The 25199-nt window shown below is 33.1% G+C and overlaps 1 protein-coding gene across 8 annotated transcripts; it reads right to left on the bottom strand.

Annotated features, from left to right (window-relative positions):
• Positions 1-966: 966 nt before the first annotated feature.
• On the bottom strand, positions 967-23985 carry Syx4 (Syntaxin 4). Of its 8 annotated transcripts, none has more exons than XM_036371631.2 (9): positions 23591-23985; positions 17878-18472; positions 15690-15812; positions 4507-4600; positions 4169-4411; positions 1790-1863; positions 1308-1445; positions 1136-1246; positions 967-1072 (listed from the first exon to the last, which is right to left on the bottom strand). In XM_036371631.2, exons 2-9 carry the CDS (start codon positions 17908-17910, stop codon positions 1001-1003), a joined length of 888 nt encoding a protein of 295 aa, XP_036227524.1. In that variant the 5' UTR covers positions 17911-18472; positions 23591-23985; the 3' UTR covers positions 967-1000. The 8 variants fall into 8 exon arrangements, with proteins under 8 accessions (XP_036227524.1, XP_036227523.1, XP_036227525.1 ...); XM_036371630.2 differs by having other exon boundaries at positions 17878-18462; XM_036371632.2 differs by having other exon boundaries at positions 17878-18453.
• Positions 23986-25199: the final 1214 nt, after the last annotated feature.

Raw genomic sequence — 25199 nt, 5'->3', positions numbered from 1 at the left:
GTCAACAAGTGCTTGTATGGCAAACTTTTCCATTTGACGAGGTATTTTCACAAAATTAGGCATGGATTATTGTCTAAGGCAACAATGTCATCTTTTCAGAAATAGTTCAGATCAGATCACTATAGCATACTGTTGCCATGCAAACTGAAAGATCGGAATTAAGTTATTGCATGGAAAACATTTTGACTTGACGAGATATCTTCACAAAATATTATTATTGTCTAAAGCAATAACCCAATCCTCGAAGAAATTGATCAGGTCGGATAACTTTAGCATACAGCTGCCAAGCAAACTGAACGAGCGTAATCAAGTTTTTGTAAGGAATCTTTTATATTTGTGATAGTGCAACCGAAGTTAACGTTTTTGCTTGTTTTTATTTGAGGTTGTTATTATAGCAGAAGCCATCGAGGTGTCGAGAAGATATTTATGCATAACCAAAAAGTGGACTAAGAAGTAAAATTGCAATCAAATAATTCCGTTGTGGCGAAATAAAAAAATCCCAATTGCCCAATTGGTTATCAACTAATACTTTAATTGACAATTTTCACTAAAATCTGTCTTATATCTATAAAATCGTTCAATAACCAAATCTTTAAAGAGGGCTTTGTTCCAATATAAGAGTTCAACAGTTCAAGAAGCAACTGCTCGAAACAATTACATTGCCTTATTTAAGGTAATTACGAATTAAACAAAAAACTTTTGGAGTACTTACTTCTTTCACCAAATAAAACATTTGATTATTTACCATAATATATGTAGTATCCGATAAAAAACAACTTATTTTTTATTTATTCGTTTATTTCAAATTTGCTAAGTAAACTTTCTGTCAAATAAGTGGCAGCACTATAACTAATGCTCACCACGACGCAACTTATTCACCAACTGCCGGTATTTTTCCTCTTCCTTTGCCAACTGTCAAAAAGTTCCGGTTTGGAACTTCGTTAAAAAGTGAAAAGATTTCGTGCGTTTTGAATTGAATATAAATATATTTGCCTTTAGATCATAAATATATACCAATTAATACTAATACAATTAACACAGCCAACGCGATGCCGATAAGCCAGAACTTCTTCTGCAAAGCAAAAAGAGAAAGGTAAATAACACAAATGCATTGCAACGCTCAATTGTGAGTAACCTTTAAAGCTTTCTTTTTCAGCGATTCTGCTTTTTCCAATTTATGCTGACCTTTATCCACAAAGTGCGTTGCTTGTTGCGCAACAAATTCAACCCGATTTATCGTTTCACTCTGGAATTATACAATAATGTGAATATAGACAAATTGCTGATGTTATTGTTGTTGTACGTACCTGTTCCATTACTAGTGTTTGTATACGTAGGAATAAAGCGTGCACATCTTCAATGGATTTTTCCAGCTTCTTAAGCTCATTGAAACGATCCATTAAGTCACGAAGTGTTCGTCGTTCATTTTCGGTTTCTTCTAGAATCTGTAAACAAAATCCAGTGTAAAATGTTAGTATAAAGCGACAGTGAAAAGGGATAACGAAAAGTGATAGAGATCAGTGTTTGTGTAAAATGACAGTTGGAAGTGTTATTGTAAAGTGCTTGCGGAAAGCGATATTAAAAAGTTATAATAAAAAGTGTTAATTTAAAATATTATTGGAGGGGTAAAATATTAGTGCAAAATGACAGTGAAAAGTGTTAGCGTTAAATGATAATGTAAAGTGTTAGCGTTAAATGATAATGTAAAGTGTTAGTGTAAAATGTAAGTGTAAAGAGTTAATGTAAAATATTAGTGTGTGTGTGAATAAAAAGTTTCTAAATAACTTACATTGCCAACAAAAAGGTTCGTCGTCTTATTTGCTATCAGTTCTTCAATTTCTTCTTCAGTGGAATTGCAGTTCACTAATGGTAAATGAATATTAAAATATTACTTTACCAATCAATTGTTAAAATTTATTATATTCAGAGGTGCAAATAATGCATTGAATTGAAATTAGTTTTTTATTACTGTGCTATCGCGGAAATTAAAAATAATCTTAAACTTTCTAATGCCTGATCCCAAGTTGACCATGTAAGTAAGGCCTAAGTTCGGATGTAACCGAACATTTAATACTCTTGCAACTTGCAAAATCAAAGCCGGCTACCTTCAGGTGTTGGCAATAGTAAAAAATGTAGCGAACTCATTGTTCGACGAAACCGGGAATGGATTACAATCAAATTTAGTATCATATTAACCTTATTTTGAAGGCCATTTACTTCGCGCTACCGAAAATTATACTAAAATTTTTGTAGGCAGAAAAATAAGAGGGCTGATTGCATTAATTTTTGACATTGCGCAGGCATACTTTAGAACTTATTTTCAAGCAATTTTATACATATAATAATATAAACATATATTTAGAGTAAAGTCAGCTAGATGTTTAAAAATCGTGAATATCGGTTATATGGGGAGTTTTCGCTCGATTTTATCTGTTTTAGGCGCGAAGATACACTTTTATTAGAAAACCACGCTCTCTCAATTTCATTAAAATAACTCACATATTGACCAACTTATGCGGTATAAAGTCAACTGGAAGTTCGAAAATCTTTATATTAGGAAGTATTGATCCGATTCAACCTATTTTTGACACAAGGGTATATTATTATCAAGGAAAAGTTTCCCCGAATTTCAATAACATATCTCACAGATTGAGCGATATTTTCGGCAAAAAATGGACCCCAGTGTGTACCACATAATTGAAGTCTGGGTTTTTGAAAAATCATAGTCCAAATTCGACAATTTTTTAGCGTAAGATTAGAGAATGTTAATAAATTTATTTACTCTGTTATTTGTGCAAAGTTTTATTCGGATATATTGATTGGTTTTGATTTGTATACTGAAATGTGAAGGAATCAGATGGAATTTAAAATTGTGTTATATGGGAAGTACACACAAGTAAGTGGGTTACATATCGAATTTGGTTGAAATTTTTATATATTGATATAAAATATATGATATAGAATTTCAGCTAAATGTGGGCGGTGCCACGCCAATCGTCCAAATTCAACGCTAGATGCCATTAAGCTCTCTCGTACCATCTCGGGTACAAAATTTAATATCTCTGAATCATATAGTTAATAATTTATCGCGCTTTTGTTACTTTTTAACAAATGCGTTATATGTGGTGAGGGCGGGGCTATAATCATATAATATATCAGTAGGGACTCTTAAAGTATTTGTTCTAAGTGAATTTAGATATTGTAGCTTTAGTGGTTTAGCAGATACTAACCTGGTAGAGGGCGGGGCCATGTCCATTTTTTAAAAACTTTTAGCCTATAGGTGCCCTTTGCTACATAACCACATGCTACGCCTGTACCAAATAACAGTGTTATATCTTATTTTAGTGCTTAGTTTGTTTATTTTATAGGTTTAAGATGAATGGAGTTTTTTGGCCGTGGCAGTGGCATTATGCCTATATACGAACTCGTCCTTTTTTGTACAAAGTTTCAGCTTCACAATATCTCAATTTTTACTCAAGTTACAGCTTGCATAGACAGACGGACGGACATACACTCACCCGGATTTCAACTCGTCTCATCATCCCGATCATTTATATAAATATATAACCCTAGATCTAACTCGATTATTTTTAGGTGATACAAGCAACCCTTAGGTGAGCAAAAGTATTGTATTATACTCTGTAGCAACATGTTGGATGAGAAAAAAATTGAAATTAAATTTTTAATCCTAAAAATCGGATTGAACTTTATAGTGTTTCACTCAGAAAAAGTTTTTGATAAACTCTTAATTATGTGCTGAAAGAGTCGGTAAGAAAAATTTCTGCGAAACGGCTTGAAATTTTCACACGACCTTCTTAGATATATTTGCCTGGCAATGATAGAAGGACTAGTCAAAATTTCGGCGACCTCCTAAAAAATTCGTTTTTTGAATAAATTTACGCCCAATTTACTGACTCAAAAAATCGAAATTATTATCAAAGATCTTATTCTATATTCATCTATTGCAAACAATTTTTTGGCTACTCCTGGAAATTGGCTTGCAAATGGATTAAACCCCTTAATTCCAATTTTGGGATTAAAAACTAAATTTTCAATTTTAAATTAGAAAATTTGTAACCCTGCTTATATTTATTTTACTACGTATATGTATATACATATATGGTATTTATGATGTTTGTTTTATGTAGTGTGAAACAGCAGCACTTACTGATTTTGGAATGCATTTCCAGATTTTTCTTTAGCTTGCGTTCGTATAATTGCAGGAACTCTTCGTTTCTCGTCCATATTTGTATGTAACTCTGATAGAGACCATAGAAAAGCGTACGTTTCATGCGCGCCTCCAGCGTGAAATCATTCTCAGGCGGCATATTCGCTTTGAATTCTTTGAATTTGTTCATCAGCTGATTACCCATTTTTAAATTCTGCGTGCGTAGTTCATCCATTTCCTTTTCTGTGAGCATTGAAAGTGCAAATGTTGTATATGGTTAGTTGCCATATTATTGGTTTTTATGTTTCATGCAGTACATATGTTTTTGTATTACATACCATTGAAATTACGAATATTTATTGTTTGCACCATTCGACTCATTGTCTCTAAATTTGCGGAGATTTGTGCCAACTGTACTCGTATCTCCGAATACTGCAATTAAGGAAAAACATTATTATTAAATAATTGAAAGAAATATTGTTTGAATATGTAATTAGTTTATTAGCTACTAAGTAATGTTTTTATACTCTCGCAACATGCTGCATAGAGTAAAATAGTTTTGTTGTCCTAAAAGTAATCGAGATAGAAATAGTGTTATATATACCTATATACATGTAAATGATCACGGTGACGAAATGAGTTGAAGCGATAACTTAAGTAAAAATTAAGATATTTTGATAAAGCTTCCTGCAGGCGTGTCCTGGCATACAAGGAGGGTTGGTATTGCAGATTGGCGAAATCGGTCTATTGCCACACCCATAAAGTCACTTAACTGCCGTAAAGTGAAAACACATAAAGTGCCTAAGCATTAAATTTAAATACAAAACTGTATTTTGGTACAGAGGATCACAATAGCGAGGGACCCCTGTGCGACAATGCGCGTGGCATCGCCCACCTTTATCAAGGTAATACGTTTATTAGTCCCCATATACTAAATATACGGTTTTTCAAACATCCGCTTTAAGTTTATAACTTACAACGTGTGATCCAAGTAGAGGTATTTTTTTCAGCAGCCCTTTTTTGACATAATGAACGCGTAAGTCATGTCAAGCTGTTACTGTATTGTTTGGCATTTTATCGTGGAAAGACTTACGCCTAAGCAACGTTTACAAATACTATTCGCAACAACTTCATCCATCTTGAAACCCAGTACGCAGTAAAGTAAATTTAGCGGTCGTAGCTGAGAGTGTACACGAAGACCGTGGAGAGTCGATTCGGCTCGGATTGACGTATGGAATGACTTGGCGCATTTTACGTCGAGATCTTATAGATACTTGATATGCTTGAAAGCATACAAAATACAGCTTGTGGAAGAACTGAAGCCGCTCAACCTCCCCAAGCGACATCGCTTCGCCCTATGGGCTCTTGAAAAGTTCTAAGAAGGTCGGACGGTTTCGAGCCGAACTTTGTTCAGCGATGAGGCCCATTTCCGGCTCAATGGGTGTGTAAACAAGCAAAATTGCTGCATTTGGGACAAAGAGCAATCTGAAGAGATTAAAGAACTGCCATTTCATCCAGAAAAAACAACGGTTTGGTGTTGTGTGTGAGCCGGTGGAATGATGCCAATGAGAACGTAACCGTCAATGGCGAGCGTTATCGCGCCTTGATAACCGACTGTTTGATGCGAAATTTAAGCTTGTGATCTCGGCAATGTTTGATTTCAACAATATGGCCCCACTTCCCACACATTGCATCAATCAATGGATTTATTGAGAGAACATTTCGGTGAGCACATAATTTCACGTTTTGGGCCGATCGATTGCCCACCAAGATCGTGTGATATCACGCTATTTGACTTTTTCCTATGGAGATATGTGAAGTCTATGCGCACAATCCCGCTTCGATTCAGGCCTTGGAGCAAAACAACACGCGTGTCAGTCGCCAGTTACCAGTCGAAATGCTCGAACGAGTCATCGAAAATTGGACTCCACGGATGAAACATCTGAGACCTCTCCGCAGCCAACATTTGAAAGAGATAATCTTCAAAAACAAAATGCCAAATAATGTTTTTTCGAGTGATAATCAACACTCCCCATTAAATTCTCTGTGTTTTTTTCCTTAAACAATGTGGGAATCTTGAAATGAATAACCCTATATATTGGGAATCTGTGACTTTTGTTAATGAAATTCAATTCAAAAATTTATGGTAATGATATGTTGTAACTCCAAAACTGGATATTTCCTAGTCTTTGATCTTTTCAAAATGTGAGAGTATAAAATGTTCTTTGTTCTAAAAAACCGTATGCACCTGAAGGTATTTATAAATAGGAATTGTAGTCATCAAACACCGATACATTTTCTATTAATTCATAAAAGTATAAGCCATGTTCGCCTATCCCTCTGTCCGTCTGTCTGTATATACGCGAACTAGTTCCTCAATTTTTGAGCTATCGGTCTGAAATTTCGCACACGCCTTTTTCTCCGAAAGAAGCTGCTCATTTGTCGCCATCGCAAACTAATCGACCAAAATCAAGTTCTTGTGTAGAAAACTTTTTCATTTGACAAGATATATATTTATATAAATATATCTTCACGAAATTTGGCATAGAGTATTGTCCAAGGAAACGCTACAATCTCCAGATATATTGTTCACATCGGATCTCTATAGCGTATAGCTTCGGTGTAGCCGAAATTAGCGTTTTCTTTTGTTTTAAATATCCTTAACGTTACAATATGCGTAAATCTTTTATGTTATTGGTTATTGCTTTAAATAAAGCTGTAATAAATAATAGTTTAAAAAAACACGCTTTAAAGGAATTTTTACACGCTATTCCCTACCATCTACTTTGTGAAATTTAATGCTTATGGCGCATTTTACAGCGTATGAAAAAGGGCTAAAAGGACTTCCTTACAGCAAATTTAGTTGAGTTAGCTTTAAACCATTTAGGACACGGGGTTATGCCCACCTTCAAAATAATGGGAAACTGTTATCAAATTATTGCATTGTCATCGGTCCCTGACATGTCTGCAAAGTTTTAAGTTGATCAGACTTCTGGAAACCGATGAAAATTACATTAATAAGTATCAAATTTTGTTATTATTTACTTTCTGATTAATTAAATAGTTCGTTTCTTGCACCTCATATGCTAAATATTGTATTATATCTAAGTTCGAAGCATTTTAGAATATTAATTGAATTTCGAAATGCTAGAAATACCATGGGTTAAAGGTGGCTAATGCTTCTTAGATGGTTTAGTTTTTATGGTCTTCTGTAAAAAAAATTTAATTGTATTAAAAATCGGGCAGGTATCTCTTATAATTTTAATTTAATGAACCATAAAAACCTTAATCATAATTATAAGAAAAAGAGAAGAAGAAGAGAAGAAAGCCTTAATAAAATTCGAAGGTCAAAATTGACTTTATACAGGGTTTGCTATTTTGATGTATGTATATATCTATGATTATTCTCTTCACTCTAAAAACTGTGTTAATGGACTTTAAACCGAGAATTACGATCTACAGTAAGATATTTCAATAATATTGATCAACGGTATGAACATAATTCTCAGCCTTTTTCTAAACTGTAAAAATCATGCATGAGTTTAGCAAATTTCCATTTTATGATATTTTATTTCTCTAAAGTGTGTTGGGTATTCAGTTCTGCCTGCGCTCGGGCTTGCACTAATTGTTTTCTATATATTGGTGCCATTTAGCTATCATAAGTACTAAAATCCAAAAGCAAGGCTAGGCTAAAAAAATACTAAAAGCAAAAGTGTCAATGACATATACAAATACATGTAAATGAAATGTCTATGTATGCGTATATCTGTATGTATGTATTAATCTTAAAAGTTTTTTTGTTGGTTCTAATTAACCAATAGGCACCAAGAAAGTTCAAACAAAGCGAATTTTAATCGAGGAAAGTAGTTTGTCGTAAACAATTAGCTTTTATACATACAAACGTTGACATACATACTCATATTATATTCATATATGTATGCATGTGTGTACATGTTTGTTTATTCACATGATTAACCCCCACACGTGCTCTACAAATTTTATTATTTTATTTGTGCACTGATTTTTTTTAGCCAAAAAGTAATCATAAATATACACAAGTAAGGATGTGAGCCGAACATTTTATACACTCACATTACAAAGAAGTAAAAGCATGTAAATATTTTGAAAAACTATATAACGTAAATGTTTTTGTAATTCCTGTTGTAGGTAATATGTTAAAATGTCATAGTATTCAAAAAAAAATGTTAATTTCGGTTGTACCGAAGATATGCAGCTTCTGGGGGGACGTGTGTAAAATTTCAGATCGATTCCTCAACAATTGAGGGACTAGTTTGCGTATATAGGCAGACGGACAAATCGACTCAGCTCGTCACGTTGATCATTTATACAATATATACATATCCCTATATATAATTTATAAATTTCGGAGTGGACCGTAGAAAATTGTGATTTTGACACATTTTCGAAACTTTGTCTCTCGCGTTTGCCGGAGCGTGGATGTTGAAGGTTAAAGATTTATTTCGGACGGAGTTTTTAACGGTCAATTTTCAAATTTATACAGACATGACTGAAGAGCCTAATGTACATTTATCATTAAAAACTAAATAGAGACTAAATAAAAATATTTCTAAATTGAAAAAAAATTATTTGTTTATAAAAATAAAGGTACATTTTCACAATTTACAAAAAAAAGTCGAATAAATTTAACATATATCCCATTGGAAAGCTGAGCAAAAATCGTAAACATTATTAGTTATTTTTATAATGATATACTTTTCTTCGTGTACGCAAATGTTTAAAGGTACTTTTTCAATCGTTGAAATTTTGAAAATATACGTGTCTATTTGGCATCAAAGGACATAAAAAAAGGTTTCGCACGAAAACAAATTTTGAATATAAATGTTGGATAGAATGACCCATATATATGTACTTTTTAGGGCCTGCGACGTTTCATTCGGGGTTTTACAAACTTCGTGCCAAACTTAATATTTCCTGTCCAGAGTATAAAAATGGAAACTAATATTTTCATTATATCAAGTTTCTAATTAGGACGGAAAACCAATTTCTATTAAGACCAATATACCATCTGATCAAATTTGACCCGGAATCAAGAAATTTTATTTCTTTGTCTCATCCGAGTCATCTATCCATTTCTTTAAATCTTTTGCAAGAACGACGTCGAGTAGAGGTCGTAAAAGAGATGCTTGACAGAGTAGTTGAGGACCCTAAATTCATCAAACTCATCATTACTGGTGACGGCGAGGGTTTCTGAATATGACATCGAAACTGTCCAACAAACTAACGAATGACGCAGCAAAAATGAACCAAAACCGAAAAAATTAAAATTCGCTGAAGGCTCTGAACGTCATCCCAGTTGGGATGCGCATGCTTGTATTGGCTCAAATTAATTAATTAAAAAATGTAAAGGAATTTTGTTAAAAACATTCTTTCACAAAAATATTTTTTGGTACCTAAAATTTTCCGTAGCGAGTATAAGAGTGTGTATGTATACATATGGAATTATTTCTTCAATGAATCAATGACAAATGTCAATCTGTCAACGAAGGGCATTAAGGCGAATGTGATATAAAAAACAATATTATCTAAAGTACTTGTGAAATCAAGTGCGCGGTTTTATTCCATTTAAACGAATTTAAAAGCAAAAATAAAACAAAATGGGTAAATTATACATATGTATGTACTTGCTTCTATAAATTGGAAACATGCGAATGAGAAGTAAACACAAATTTACAGTTACAATGACGCAAATCTATTTGAATTAGATACCAATTAATAACGAACATTTGCTGCAAAAAATGATCGCTGCATCTCGAGAAATGCACATTTTTCTAATGAATTGCCAACGCTGCACGCTAATGATACATATACATATACATATGAACGTGTAAATATAAAGAAATTGGTATGTACGACGACGAACATATGTTTAATAAATTCAATTGATTTTATGAACGTATCGGCGAATGTGAGCAATAATTATTGGCGAAACGTTGCACCAATTTCAGTAGACATTTACCTGAAGCAAAATCCCGTGCACATATGTATGTATATATACATTAAGGTGGGTCAAAAGACGAATGTCTTTTTTTCGCTTCGTACTCTGAATAATTTGCTATGAGCTTTGCAATTTAAAATGATGTTTTATTATTGAGTTATAAAATTCAAAACGAAATTTTTTTTTAAACTGTTAAGTAAAAGTAAAAGACCATTTTGTAGAGTATATTTGTAATTTTTAATATTAATATTTGTTTTTTTTTGACGCAACCTAAGATATGTACATACAAGGTGCGTTCCAAAGTAAACAGTAAAAAAGTAACAAAGTAAACTCTAGTGGCGCCATCTATATGTCGACTAGTGCGTTAGAATACGCTATCCTTTATCGACTTCCAGCAAAAATTTCATGATATTTCATCTGTTGGAAGTGAAGTTATTGCGTTTTAAGTGTCAGTATGTTTTTGTCATCGGTGCGAAAATGAGCTTCGAACAAAGAGCCAATATTAAATTTTGTTTTAAAATTGGTAAAACTTTTACCGAAACATTTCAATTGATGAAACAAGTTTATGGCGATGATTGCCTATCCCGTAGCAGAGTTCACGAGTGGTTTCAACGTTTTCAAAGTGGTCGGGAGGACATAAATGACGATGAACATGAACCCAAAAAATCGCGCCTGGAGAAGTCAAAAGTGAAGACAATGCTGATTTGTTTTTATGAAACAGAATTTGTTCCAACCGGCCAAAACGTTAATGCGGTATTCTACCTTGGAGTTTTGAAGCGTTTGGTGCGACGTATTCAACGTGTGTTCGAATATCGCGAAGATGGAAGTACGCGTTTGTTGCACGATAATGCGCCGTCTCATCGATCGACGCTTGTGGTCGATTATTTGATTAAAAATCACATTTTAACAATCAATCACTCCCCGTATTCACCTCATATGGCATCGTGCGACTTCTATCTTTTCGGAAAAATGCATTTGCCGATGAAAGAAAAGCGTTATGCAGACGTGGAGGCCATTCAAGAGGCTTGCACCGGCATACTGGCGGCTATACCGGGCAACGAGCTAAAACATTCGTTCGACAAGCTTTTGGACCGTGAAAAAAGCTGTATTAAAGCAGAAGGAGACTATTTTGAACAAAATTAATTGATTTTGCCGATAAAACCATTTGTTCTGTCTTTTTTTTAAAGTCCTGTTTACTTTGGAACACACCTTGTACTTATACATACATATAGGTAGCTACGTGAGAAAAATGTCTAATTATTCCAAATTCAAAGTAATTGAGAAAAAGTGAACTCAGTAATGCATTGTAAAGCTAAGAAGTGAATAGTGCGCTTTTCAGAAAATTATAGTTCCAGAGCAATCATTGCAAATATTTTTGTCGCGCTTCTTTTGTAATAAAAGCGGGTAATTGGTAGTTGGCTGGGTTTTTAAAGTCTGGTGTAATGTTCTGGTATTAAAACCTTTAACGAGTTTATTGTATATATAAGAAGTTATACAGAAATTTTCATAATCATCGGAGTGTTTGAGATATAATATATTATTCTAAGAACAAGTTAAGTTTGATATTTAGATTGGGATATTTAGGAATATTTTATAGCAGGAAATATGTTCGTTTCTCTTGAGATTTTTAGAGCAAATGACAATTAAAAGTCCCTTAAAAAAAAGGTTTTAAGTCATCTTATGTAGTTCCACTGCCATAAGGAGAACACTTGCAAATAACTTTAGATTTTCTCGAGCAACGCCTTTGACGATGACCATTTAACCTTTCATCTCCTAATATTGTTCTTTCAAAACATCTCCGGCGAATTCAATTATTATAAATATTGGTTAAATATAGCTATGATTCCTTCCAATATAAGGGAATTTTCCTTTCATAATACAACATTTATTATAGCCCCTTAAGTTACATCCAATTGTGAATTAAAAAAAAATTTTTTTTTGCATATATTTGTACATATATCGAATGTATATACCTATCTTTGAGAATATTCTCCGTAAATGAGGTTGGTCCGACAAACAGTTTCTCTGTTCCTCCCGATGGACTTAAAATTTTCACACGATCTTCAAAGCTATATTTGTTAAGCCCTTCTGTTTTACTACATTTTGTCACAAAAAATGATTTTGTATTGGAAAGCCGTCATATTGTCGTAAATCAAAATTTTTTCTGGTCCTGAATTCGTATTCAGTAATAATAATTTTTTTTTGAACGTTGAATACCCACAAAACTGTCTTCTTAACTGCTTATACAATAGTAAATTGAACACATTTTGTAAAGTCTAAAGCAATAATTCATAGATCAGTAAACTAAACACTCGAAAGAAAATTATGCATAACAGCCATCTACATTAGAAATACATATGTGTTTCTTTAGTTGCCGTATAAATAAAAGAAGTTTAAATTAAGATACCGATCTGCTTTTCAATATCGTGCTATATTGGTAATAACGCCTTAAAGATCGAAGGTACGGCGCAATGTTCTTGAAAAAAAGCCCATCGACTCTATATTGCAGACTACTTTGTTAATTAAAAAACTTTTATTAAACCAATAAGTATCGCAGCTGTATGAATATCTATCAGCTTATTTCTTATGGCAGAGTAAGAAAGTAATAAATAAATCGAAGGGAATAAATGTACTTGCTTCCTCTTACTAGGAAGAAAATAGGAAATATCACATGTCCAAACTGTTATAATACTATTGACGTCCATCATTCTTAAAAAATCGTAAATTTGTATTTTATCTATTATAATTGATCTTATCTGAGTAATCTGCGTCGAGCGACGGTACTTGAGTTTGTACTCATTGGAATGGAGTATACTATGGTAAATCAATAATTATTCCACATATACTTAATGAATGGATTGGCAGAATTATACCCTGAACAGGGTACGCCACGAGGTTTATAACACCCAGAAGAAAACGTCGGAGACCCTATAAAGTATTTAAACGCGAACTACTTCCTAAGTTTTTGAGATATCGATCAAGAAGAAATAAGAAATGCACCTGTGGAGAGTATTATAAGTTAGGTGTAGCCGAACGGTTAACGCTTTTTCTTGTTTTATAAGCATTAAGGTTTATCGTCAAAAGTACACTGGGATTTTTAGGATTTGCTTGTCGAGGGGCTGAGTTGTCGACCCAATTATTTATGTGTCTTCTATGCTTTTACTTAGCCTCTCATTCAATTAAGAAGAACAATTTAAAGTAAATGAAATTATGCACATACATGCACATATATATCCAGGAACAATACAAATTATTTATAGTACTCGTGAAGTAGCTTAGCGACTGTTGATAAGCGCATATATCTGAGTATTGCTGAGGGAGAGGCCACTTTTATTACTTTTTTTATACAGAAACCATACTGAAATATTTAATTTTATACGTTCTTAACCTCAATTAAAATTTATTGATTTTGAATTACAACTTATTTTTATACTCTCGCAACCTGTTGCTAGAGAGTATAATAGTTTTGTTCACCTAACGGTTGTTTGTATCACCTAAAACTAATCGAGTTAGATATAGGGTTATATATATATAAATGATCAGGATGAATATATCGGGGTAAAACTTTGCGTTAATAATACGTTTAAAGTATGCCACCTTGTGACCAAAAATTGTCTAAATCGAACTAAAACTGTTCAAGCCCCTAAGTTCTAAATATGTGGATCCCAGTGCCTATAGTTGATCTTCTACCGAAAATAATAGTCAATCCATAAAAAAATCTCAAACGAGTATACCATTTGACTTTGCGAGAGTATAAAATGTTCGGTTACATCCGAACTTAGCCCTTCCTTACTTGTTTGTTATATGTTTTTATTTAAGCAATTATGAAAATTACTTATATGGTTGAAAATAAAGCCAAATGCTGTTACAATTTGTACCGATCAATATTAGCATACTCTCAAAAAATCTGTGAAGCGCACTCAATTGTCCCTAAGTGGCAGCATTGATAATCACCCTCAGGTGTTACACGCACACATACGCACTTCCATATATAAAATGGCACACTTAAGTAAAGCCTATTACGTATACATACTCCTAAGAGTGCTTATATGTATATCCGTTATGTGCATGTGCAAACACACATACACAGGCACTTTTCTTCTTCTTTTAAGAACAATGCTCTAAAATGTCTGTTAATTATACAATTTAGGAGAAGGCAAATTTGTTGTTTTTCATCGGTTGAATGATATGAAAGTGCAAAATGAGGCCAAATGTATAAATGAGAAAATATTTAGCGCTTAAAAGACATTTAGATAAGAAGAAATCAACAATCTATTTTGAAATTTATAAAAAAATTAAAATAATAATAAAGCAAAAGTAACAGGCATAATACTTGAATATAATAAATAATAAATTACTGGAAATATGTAATAAAAAATTATTTAAAGTTGAGAAATTTAATCTAAAAAATAAATATTAAATAGAAATAAAAAAATGTTTAATAAAAAATATATTATGCATTTTTTTGAATTATAAAAATTTAAAAATATTATGTTTAAAAAATAAATTAAATATAACTGTTTATGAAATTGTATAAAAAATTGTAGATAAAAATATAACAACAAAAAGAAAATTTTACTCAAAAAATGATTTTTGGCACAAAACTTAAAATATAAATACATTTTTAAAAGTAAAATTAAAACCTTCAGGTATGGTTAGAAAATTACAAAAATAAAGCAAAATTATATATTAACTTAGTATAATAAAATGTGGAAAAACAACAAATAACAAGAAATATAAAATAAAAATAGTAATATATAAAAAAATATTTAAATCAAAATATGATAAATTAATATAAAAAAATCATAATTTTTAAATAAGAATTTGTCAAATATTATAAAATTAATTATTAAATCAAAATTTAATTAGTAATGAGAAAGAAAAATGGGGTTAGAAATAATATAACATATATTTTTTTTTTATTAAAAATAGGAATATCAAACAAAAATTTGAATGAAAATTTGACAATTAATTTTAAATTTTAAAATAAAGTAATTAAATATGGTCATAAAAATACTATAATACATAGATAATAAAAAAATAAAAATATGTTATATATTAAATAAAGTATAAAATAAAAATATATAACATCCTAAGCGTGAAGATATAATAAAACTGAAAAAATTCAAAGAAATCATAATTGTGCGATGCGATTATTGAACTCGCAAGTAGTCATATATATAACACTTCATATATGTATGTATGTATATATGCATAAGGAAGATTTTGCATTCTAACACAGACACTTAGAATATATGAAAATATACAAAAATATGACTATAAGCTCAAGTATATTTAATAGCGCCTGTCAATGAGTAAACCGCACTGTTATTGTCTATGTGGAAGAGGATTTCTTTGTTAGACCAGCCGACTTTCAGAAGTTGCCTATATTTTTAAGCAGAGTAACTATGATATATATATATATACATTGCATAGACAATTGTGCATACAGTTTCTTGCCTTGCCTTTGACGCAGTCTTGCACTTTACATGCTCGCTTGTTTAATAGATTTTTTTTTTTTGATTCATAAGTAAATTTATTTACCGGATTGAGTATCGCGTCCATGGGTGCACTCATCTCTGCAAATTTGAGCTCGACGTTGCTGGAGCGCTGAAATAGTGCCGAACCATTCGTGCCGGAGACGGTGGACAACACGCTGCTGGAGCGCTGCGAAAACAAATAAAACGTTATTATAACGTAAAAGTAAACAATTCTTTATATAATAATTAAATATAATTCATTTAGTAGCTAAACCTTACAATAATCAAATTTCGAAGCAACTTCACATCACTCACAAATATTGTCTGAACTATTCACACTAACCGCTTTTATTTTTGTTTTGGTTTTTAACTCTGTTACTGATCAGCTGATGCACCTTGTCTGCATTCAATTACGATCTAACGGTATACGCCAGTCTCCAGCTGATTGCTATCAATTTGTTTGCGCTATTATCGAATATGAGATTAATGCAATTGAAAAAGCAGCGATTTACTAATTTCTTTGCAAAAAGAAAGGAAATTAATATGAAAATAAGAGCAAAAATCGTCCGCCCTGCCGATGGTGCTGCCAAATCTGCGCAATTTGCGCCTACCACTGCCGTTACTCACTGCTGTTAGCCATATTTTTTGCTGGCTGCAAGCGTTAAGTGCTCTAGTGATTGTCGGCGAACTCTCTGTGTGCGCTAATGTGACTTGTTTGGTTGTTTGTTGTTGGACATTTTTACGTTTGCACGCGCTTCCACCCTTCCTGTTGCCAATCACGCTCACAAGCATACAAACATGTGTACGTATAGGCGTGCAATTAAATTTACACCTACGAATGGTGTTGCCACTTCTTTATAAACCTTTTTGAACTTTATGGATTTTGGTATTATATTTTTGCGGTTTTGAAAGAGAAAAAATACTTATGTGGTGGTTTGAGATCGATTTAAAATCCTTCTGAAACTTGTGGATAACCCTTTAAAAGAGTAAATTGAATACAATACGTCGATAAAGACAATGACTGGTACACGGCAAATATTTTGATTTTATTGGTGAGTGGTATACCAATAAAATTATATGAAATGCAATTAATCGATTGCAATGTCATACTTCCAAGTGTACCTCTGCCATGAAAAAAAGTTTTTTTATGGAAATCCTTACCGCTATTGTCTTCTTATTACCTTAAATTGCTGTTCTAGATTTTTTCTATTACGCTTAGTTAAAAAAAAACATGTTCTTACGAGATTTTTTTGTATAGATGGGATTCTGAATAGATATACCTGTTGGTAAAGAACCTTCGTTGCCTCTACTTTTGAGATATATGGTATGTATATGTGTTTCAAGAAAACGTTATTGATTTTTCTATCTACGTTACTACAAAATTATTATTGAATCTTCGGTATCTCTAGAGTATTTATTGAGTAAAAATCAGTTGATTTAAAGTTTTTTTTCGTTTTATCTCGTACAGGGTTTGAAGCCATGATTTTTTGTGGACTTATTTTATTTATGTTTTTAACTACATGGATCGTTTGAAGTATAAAATCGATAATTATCTGACATTGGTTGCGATTGAAAATTTTAAAGCTGTATCTAAACACATTAAAATCAAAGGACTAGCATTTGTACCCATAAGGTGAGTTACATAATCTGCGACGACCTTGTTGCTTTAACTATATCAAGGAAACTAGTGTATTGATGCTTCGATGAAGTTTTATACTTGTAATATCACTGATACCTAAGTCCCCTTCAATCTACACATATCAAAGTAACGGTAATCATTTCGTTGGTTAACCGACTTTTGTACCCTTTACCATTGGCTTAAATCAGCACCCGTTGATGTTAAGGGAATATTTAGTAAAGTGAGAAAGCAGCACTATTAGGCCCAGAGATTCCAGCGACTTAGTGAAAAAACATCAAATGTGATCGGTTTATGTGAGAAGAGTTTCAGTATATACAAAACTCTGTAGAACTTTCTTACATTACTACAACTAATAAATAAATTAATGTATTGAAATTTTATTACTAATTTTCGGGCATAATTTCATATATTTTTGATTTACCATATATATTTTAAACTAGATGGCAACACTGCTTAGATCTATTAAACACTAATACACACACACACACAAAGAACGCGTTGTTATCTGCACTCTCCCAACTCTCAAAACCCCACCAAAAATAATTTATCAACATACACATGTACTTAGATTTTAGAGTATTTGTGTGAGTGTGTGTGTATGTGTTCAACTTACCTGTAGCAGCTCTGGCAGTCTGTCTTTAACCATTGTTGCTTTTGTTGTTGTATACGAGTCAGCGCCGGCTGTTAATTAAATATTTTTGCTGTTTTTCTGTTGTTATTTCGTCGTTGTTGTTGTTTTTGTTGTTAGCGCTCGCTGTTGTTATCACTGATATTGTAGTATTTTACGGCAAATTCTATTTTGTTACGAAACTAATATTTACGCTCAGTGTTGACACTTTGGCTTTAGGACTGCGCCAAAACTGAGACCTTTTCATAAGAACACAAAAGGCGCACATGGAGCGAGCACCCGCCCCTCTAAGCAAATACTATAAGTATTTTCAGTATTTTTTCGTGTTTTGCACTATTGTACTTTTTATATACTTTATGAGTATTTAAATTTTTCTTACGTTGCACGTATTGCACAACCATTTATAGCACTCTTTTATCACTTGTCATATCTTATATTTCTTAATGGTAACACAGTTTTCTTATCTTTTTGGCGATAACATATAAAAAGTCTTTATTTTCGTATCGAATATAGATTCCTTGAGTCTGTAACTATTTTTAATTTCTTACAATTATTCTAATTCTATAAAAACTAGTTTATACTGTGTTAAAAAATCACTTATATACATTTTAGATCTTAACACTACCGGAAGAAGCTTCTACGTTTAGAATATAGGATGTAGCGAACTTGAGCATTTTAATTTCAATTTATTATATGTATGTATCATTTAGTTTTCTAAAGTAAGGATCAGACAATTTAGTGTAATCTCCTTCCATCTACTATTTATCTTATCACGAATTTTGCATATAGTTTTATATATAATTTTGCATTCTCAATGTATTTTATTGAAGAACTTATTCTGGTAGACCAGGAAAAACAATTTTGAAAACAAAAAAAAATCACAGAAAGATGAAATCCATCGGAAACCAAAGATAAAAAAGCAAACATTAAGGAAGAAATAATTTACGGGCGATCTGAGGTCGGGAAAAGGCCGGGGAGGGGCGTGTTTGAATTTTTAAAGGTTAAGAATGGTTTATCTCGGCAATATTGTAGGTAATGAAAAGGCCTCTACCCTCAAAGCTGATATTTATTTTCTTCAAAATTTGATTTTCATAGCATTGCTGTAAACACTAAGTAAACATCACAATTTCAAGTACAGTATTTTCCTTCTAGAACTCTCTGGCAAAATCTGGCAAAGACTTTTTTGGGATCTGTCCACGGTTTGGCAGGATTTCTTTCGAAATTCCTTTACAAAGCTTTTCGGGAGTGTTATGTAACATCTGAAAACTATGCGAATTTTTTTGGAAATTTGAAAGTTATGTATTGTGTAAATCGACGTTAACATAGCTTAGTCCGTCCGCAGCTTCTACATATTTAAGTGTATAATAGGGTATGATGATAGTAGAGGAAGAGTGAGGATACTCACTGAGTATAATTTCCTATTTAGCTTCCTGATCTATGACCATAAAATTGCAAATAAGAAAATGTAGTTATTTCAGGCGAACAGTCTAGCATATATTATATATACATATGCGTACATTTCCGCTCTATGGTATTACACAAATAAATTATAATCATAATTTTTCAACTAACCTCTTGAAGCGACAAACAGTTATAAATGTTGTATTGTAGAAATTTTCACTTTAGCTAAAAGGTAGCCTTTACAGAAATAATTTTTACAGTAATATCGGTACACTTATGTACTATATTTTCTTCTTATCAATGTTTGTAAAGAGTCAATGGTCACGCTAAATTCTTCGATGACGTAGTGATGGAAGTTTTATATTGACTTTTTGATTTGATCACATAACAAGAATTCCTTAAAATATAAATTTATATTTTACTGTTTATTAAAAGGTTTATTCCGAAATTAAAGAGGGTTTAATGAAGTAGCAGATCACTTCCTTAATAAGCCTCGATGCGTAAATGCTTTTCGGTGTGTGGTGATTATTATTCTGACATTTTATCAGACTAAACTGAATTCTGTGTTTGGAAACGAGTGCAGTCGTGATTTGTGTCCAAGTTTACTTGTCATTTGAAGAAAAAAGTTCTTAGGAGTAATTCCAGCAGACTCTGGATCAGAGATGATCATAAAAAGGTTTCCAACATAATAATTAAGATGTCATAATTCCTGAAACTAAATATCTAGTTAAAATCCATTATCTTTCTAATAAGTATGTAGATTATTAACTTGCGTTGTATCAGTGCGTTCGGGATCAAACCTAGACACTGACGATGAGAAAATACACTATACGCAGTTTTTCTGCGATAAAGGCAAAAACTAAAGCCAGGATGCTTAAAATGAAAATAGTGTTTATAGTCTTGATACAGCAACAGCCAATAACGCGAAATTTTTCTTGGTCAATTCCACGTCTAGAAGTCCACTTGTCGCAACAGTGAGATAAGAACTGTCCTGATTACTCAGGGGCTAAACATTGGTCAAAAACTTGTTTGGAACGATTTAAATATGGAAGGTTAAAAGTAGAATCCAGATGTCTAGGTGTGACACGAGTTAACGCAACAAAACTTCGTTTAACGAATTTCCATCTGAGAATCGCTGCTGAATCATAACAAAACCGATACATTTCTGAAGCGGATGGCTACTGGTGGTGAAAGGTGGATCATTTACGGCAACGTTATGCAAAAGAATCTTGGTTGAATAGTGGCGAGCCGTCGTAAACGGTAATCAAGTCAGGTTTGACGGTAAGGAAGATTTTGCTATGTGTTTGGTGGGATTGGCAGATAATCAGAGACTATGAGCTGCTTTTCTACGGCTAAACTCTTAGTCAGGACCAGTAATATCAACAATTAAACCGCCTAAAGAAAGCATTCGCCCAAAAGTGACCTTAGTCAATATGAGAGGAATACCATCATCTATAGTGACTCGACAGAAGCTTTGGGAGCTTGGTTGGGAAATTCTCATACACTCACCTTTTAGAGGAACCCGTTCCTGCCTAGAAAAATGATATTGGTGGCGAAAAATTTGCCTCAAGAAAGCTTGACTGTAGAAGGTTTGACCTTCAAAATTAAACAGGTTATCGGACAAAACTTTGGATATTTGACCTAAAGCGGATCGTTTTAACTATGATAAATTAAATCTACAATTTAATGCAAAATTAAATTATTTATTTTTACTTTTATATATAGCGAAGAAACGTTCCGGTCCAATCAAAAACTTTCAAAGTAATGCTAACTTATTCCAATACAAATATACACAAAAAGATTTTAAATTTTTTTAACTATTCGAATAAGCAACTCATTTTAGCCACTTAAATATGATACTTAGCTTTATTTTTAATGCATGTAGGGTATATCTATATTGTTCGAGGCCGCTCGAATCTTCATTGGTTTTATTATGAAATCATTGCAAATATGACAAGGTTCATATACTTTTTTTTACAAAGCTTTGGCGAAAAATTTATATTTTTTATGACTTAAGCAGCTCTTGCAATATGTGATCATATTGTTATTGACATATTAACAAGAGAAACAAAAAAAAAATTGTTGCAATTTCTAATTTTGGATTTATTTGTTGATTGAATTTAAAATTGTTGGTATTACATCACCTTGTATATTTCAATTTGCTTTTGATAAAATCGAGTTTAATCTGATATATAATATATTCATTACCTTTTCAATAAAAGGTAATCATTTCGCTTCTAATGGCTCCATATGTAAGTAACATGCGAAAGCTTTCTAGGGTAACCTAACGTTTAAGCCCGTTCTGGGGTTATTAGCTTGAAGAGATGGAAACCGATATTGCATAACTATTTTGTTCCCAGTTTTCCGATTTTGTTGGGCCTTTGCATTTTGGTATAGTAGAGTTCCCGATTAAGATCGTTGGCTATAACTGAGAAAAATATTTTTCAAATATAATTTTTCTCGGCCTTTAGTTTAATTATTTCATTGAAAATTAGGCGGTATGATGTGTATGAGCCAAAGCTTGTGAAAAAATATAATATACATACATACGAGTATATAGTTGTGAGTAGAATTTTGATGCTAACTGACGAATAAACAGACTAAAGGATTTTAGGAGAAGCGTTTTGATGATAGAAATATGCACGAAGATTAGTCATCGTCTGGTCAGTGATATCTAATAGTGTTCGGAACAGAGTGGAGCCTCGGTCCAGCCTAACAGAAAGGTATGAAATCGAAGTTGAAACATATACCATAAGAGATCAATGAAGTTTAGTTCAGAAGTGACTTTCACTATACCTAGCGAACTAAATGTGAGAAATTTAAGAATGAGCAGTTACCTTAAGTTCATCTCAAAGAAATACATTTTTGAATTAATCTGAATAATAGGAGTGTATATTGAGTTTGACACAAAGTTTGTAACACCCAGTAGGAAACGTCAGAGAACTATTCAATAAAGTATACATATAAATAATCAGCGTGATGAGTTCAACTATGTCCGCTTGTCTGGTCGTCTGTATATACACGAACTTGACGCTCAGCTAGGGAGATATCGATCAGAATTTTTGCACACGCCCTTTTCTCGCCAAGAAGTTGCTCTTCTGTCGGAACCGCCGATATTGGACCATTATAGGATATATCTGCCATACAAACTAAACGATCGGTCAAGTTCTTGTATGGAAAACTTTTTTATTTGGCGAGATGACATATATTCAAGCATTTTGGCATTATTTCGGCATAATTGTCTAAGGCAATGGTACAATCTTTGAAGAAATTGTTCAAAAATTAAAATAAAGATTTTTATACTGTTTTATGCTATAAAAAAATGCATTATAACTTGGTGCAGCCGAAGTTAAAGCTTTTGTTTATTTTATCTTGAAATTGATTGGTTCAGAGAAAAGACATCAGTGTTACTGCTTAAAGTTCAAGTTCAAAGTCTGGCTTTTGTCGAAGCAAGCAATCAAAATTACATCAATTGAAGAGAAACTAATAATTACTTAAGGCAATTAGAAACGACTTGAAGTGATTTTTAGCTAAGAGGTACTTATTAAATCTTTTTAAAATGTATTTATTAATTATATTTATAATATTAAGTAATAAGTTTGCGATTTCCTTGCCTATTACCTCAGAATTATTAATGTAAAGGGGCAGTGTGGTGTGCTAATGTACATCAGTATGTGGAGCTTTCGATTCACTCATCTAAAAAAATTTCCGAACGTATGCACGTAGATGTGTATGAATAATCGCAATGCCGTTGATAAATAGCATCCGAGATTTATAGTAGAGAGTATAAACTAATATAGCTTTGTAATTGTTGTTGTACTGAATTCAGCAGTATCCATTAGTATTACGGACGTATATAGTATTTTTGCGGTTTTGCAAGTAACACCTGCTAGAAGCAGTTTCTTTTCAAATACGTCATTGCTTAAACACACACACAGACATGGATTAAATGTTTGTTTAGCACTTGTTAGTAGTTAGATTAGGCGTGCTAATTTCACTAGAATAACAGATGAATTAGCTGATTTCACTAAACTCCATTATTATGTATTTTTTTGAATTTCTTGCACCATTTTATATTCTCTTTTTCTTTTGACTAGCATTTAGTCATTCTTGAATTCTGAATTAGTTATTTCACTTTTTATTTGTTGAATTAAAATTCAGAGGAGACAAGGCGCTTTAGTCCTAAAATTGCCTCAAGAGCTCGTCGGCTTGGCGTGGCACGTACGCGCGATCACTGCCACAATCCAAGCGATCACCGATTAGCGATCCGCGCTGACAGCTGTAGCTTACACATTACCTTGAAGCGATTATTCACTTGTGTTTTCCAAATATTATTCTCGTTTTTTTTTTCTCTTTCTTCTTGCTACTGTCGGCAAATGCTTGCGCTAGTATGTGCGACCGTTGTGGCAACCGGGCGCATGCTAGGATTAATTGTCGCCTTGTCTACGTCTTACTACACCACGCTAGATAGATAAGTGGTCTCGTCACTTGGCCGCTGTTGCGATAAGCGCTACTTTCGCAAAATGATACATTAAAGTAGTTTATAATAAATGAAAATTGAGGTAGCTGTGCGTTGTGAAGACGGCCGCAAAAAACGCGCGTCAGAAGTGTACTGAACGCGGCGAGCGCAAGGCGGTATTTGCTTGCCCGCCGCTCAGCGCTGTTCAGGCGCACGTCGCGATTGCAAATGCGCTGCTATGATTTTGATTGCTCACGCGGCTTCAAGTAAGAGCAGGCGATGGCGTGGCTGTTGAAGTGTGTATAGTGATGATTACGAATGTATGCAAGACGTTCGCTGAGCGCCGTTGTTGCGTCAGCGGCTGTGATAGCGGCAGTAAATAGTATGTGTCGCTTATTGTGGTTATCATTACCTAAAAGTGTATACAATACATTCTTTGTGGTATTTTCGCCAACATTGTCGTTGTTACTACGTATGTAGAGCGCCCTTATTTACACAACCTTTTATATGTGAGGCCCTGCTCTTTGTACAATTTTCTTCGTTGTTATCGCACTTTTTTCTTACTCATACTGATATGATATGATTAGCACTAGCAAGCGGCGTAGACGCTATCGCGAGAGAGCGTTCTCCACTAAATCGACATTAAGTTGCTGTGTTTAATTTCTTGAATAATTTATTTGCGTGCACGGAAAATGAAGCGCGCAACTGCTAACTTCACGACGCCGCTTTGAAATCATCAATGACAGCGTGCCTTTTTCACAGCTCAATTGCAATAGAAACTTGAACAACGTGCTCGAAGGTTGTGAGTACTTACATATAGCACATTGTAAGTATGCGTCTGTCAAATGGATTGGTTGAATGACTTATTGAGTGTCCGAGCGCTTGCCATTACAATGTTGTTGTAATCGGCGCGCAGACGGTTTCGTTTGCGCGCGTTGTGTCTTTGTAATATGAATTCAATTCTTAAATCAAAATTTGTAATACAAAAATATTTTCGCTTTTCTATTACGAATTTGCAAGTTTTTGTCTTTGTCTCATTTATCACTTTCTCGCATTTATTGCCCTTACCTAGATTCTCATAGATGTGCATATGCATGTGTGTACGAGAGCGGTTTGATTGGTCAATGAATCGTTTCTTGAAAAGACAACCTCTTTATTTCCAAAGACAGACTTCCGTTAAATATGATATATATTTATCAGCGGATACCAAACCCTTAATCCTGATATCCTAGGAAGCAATTGAAGTTTAATGCGTCTTACTTTAGGATTCCTGAGTTGTTACACAACTGTATGATTATAAATCATATGTTTGCCGCTTCTTCATCGAATCTCCATACCAAAGTACAGGCAAAGCTAATACATGAGAACGTAAACAATCAAAATTCATCGAGGCTTTTGATGTTGATGTTAGATCTAGGTTAGGTTTAGGTTAAGTAATATATGTTCA

This window comes from Bactrocera oleae, chromosome 5 (genome assembly GCF_042242935.1).
Source record: "Bactrocera oleae isolate idBacOlea1 chromosome 5, idBacOlea1, whole genome shotgun sequence".
NCBI classification, from domain to species: Eukaryota; Metazoa; Arthropoda; class Insecta; order Diptera; family Tephritidae; genus Bactrocera; species Bactrocera oleae.
This window is presented reverse-complemented; position numbering and strand designations above follow the sequence as displayed.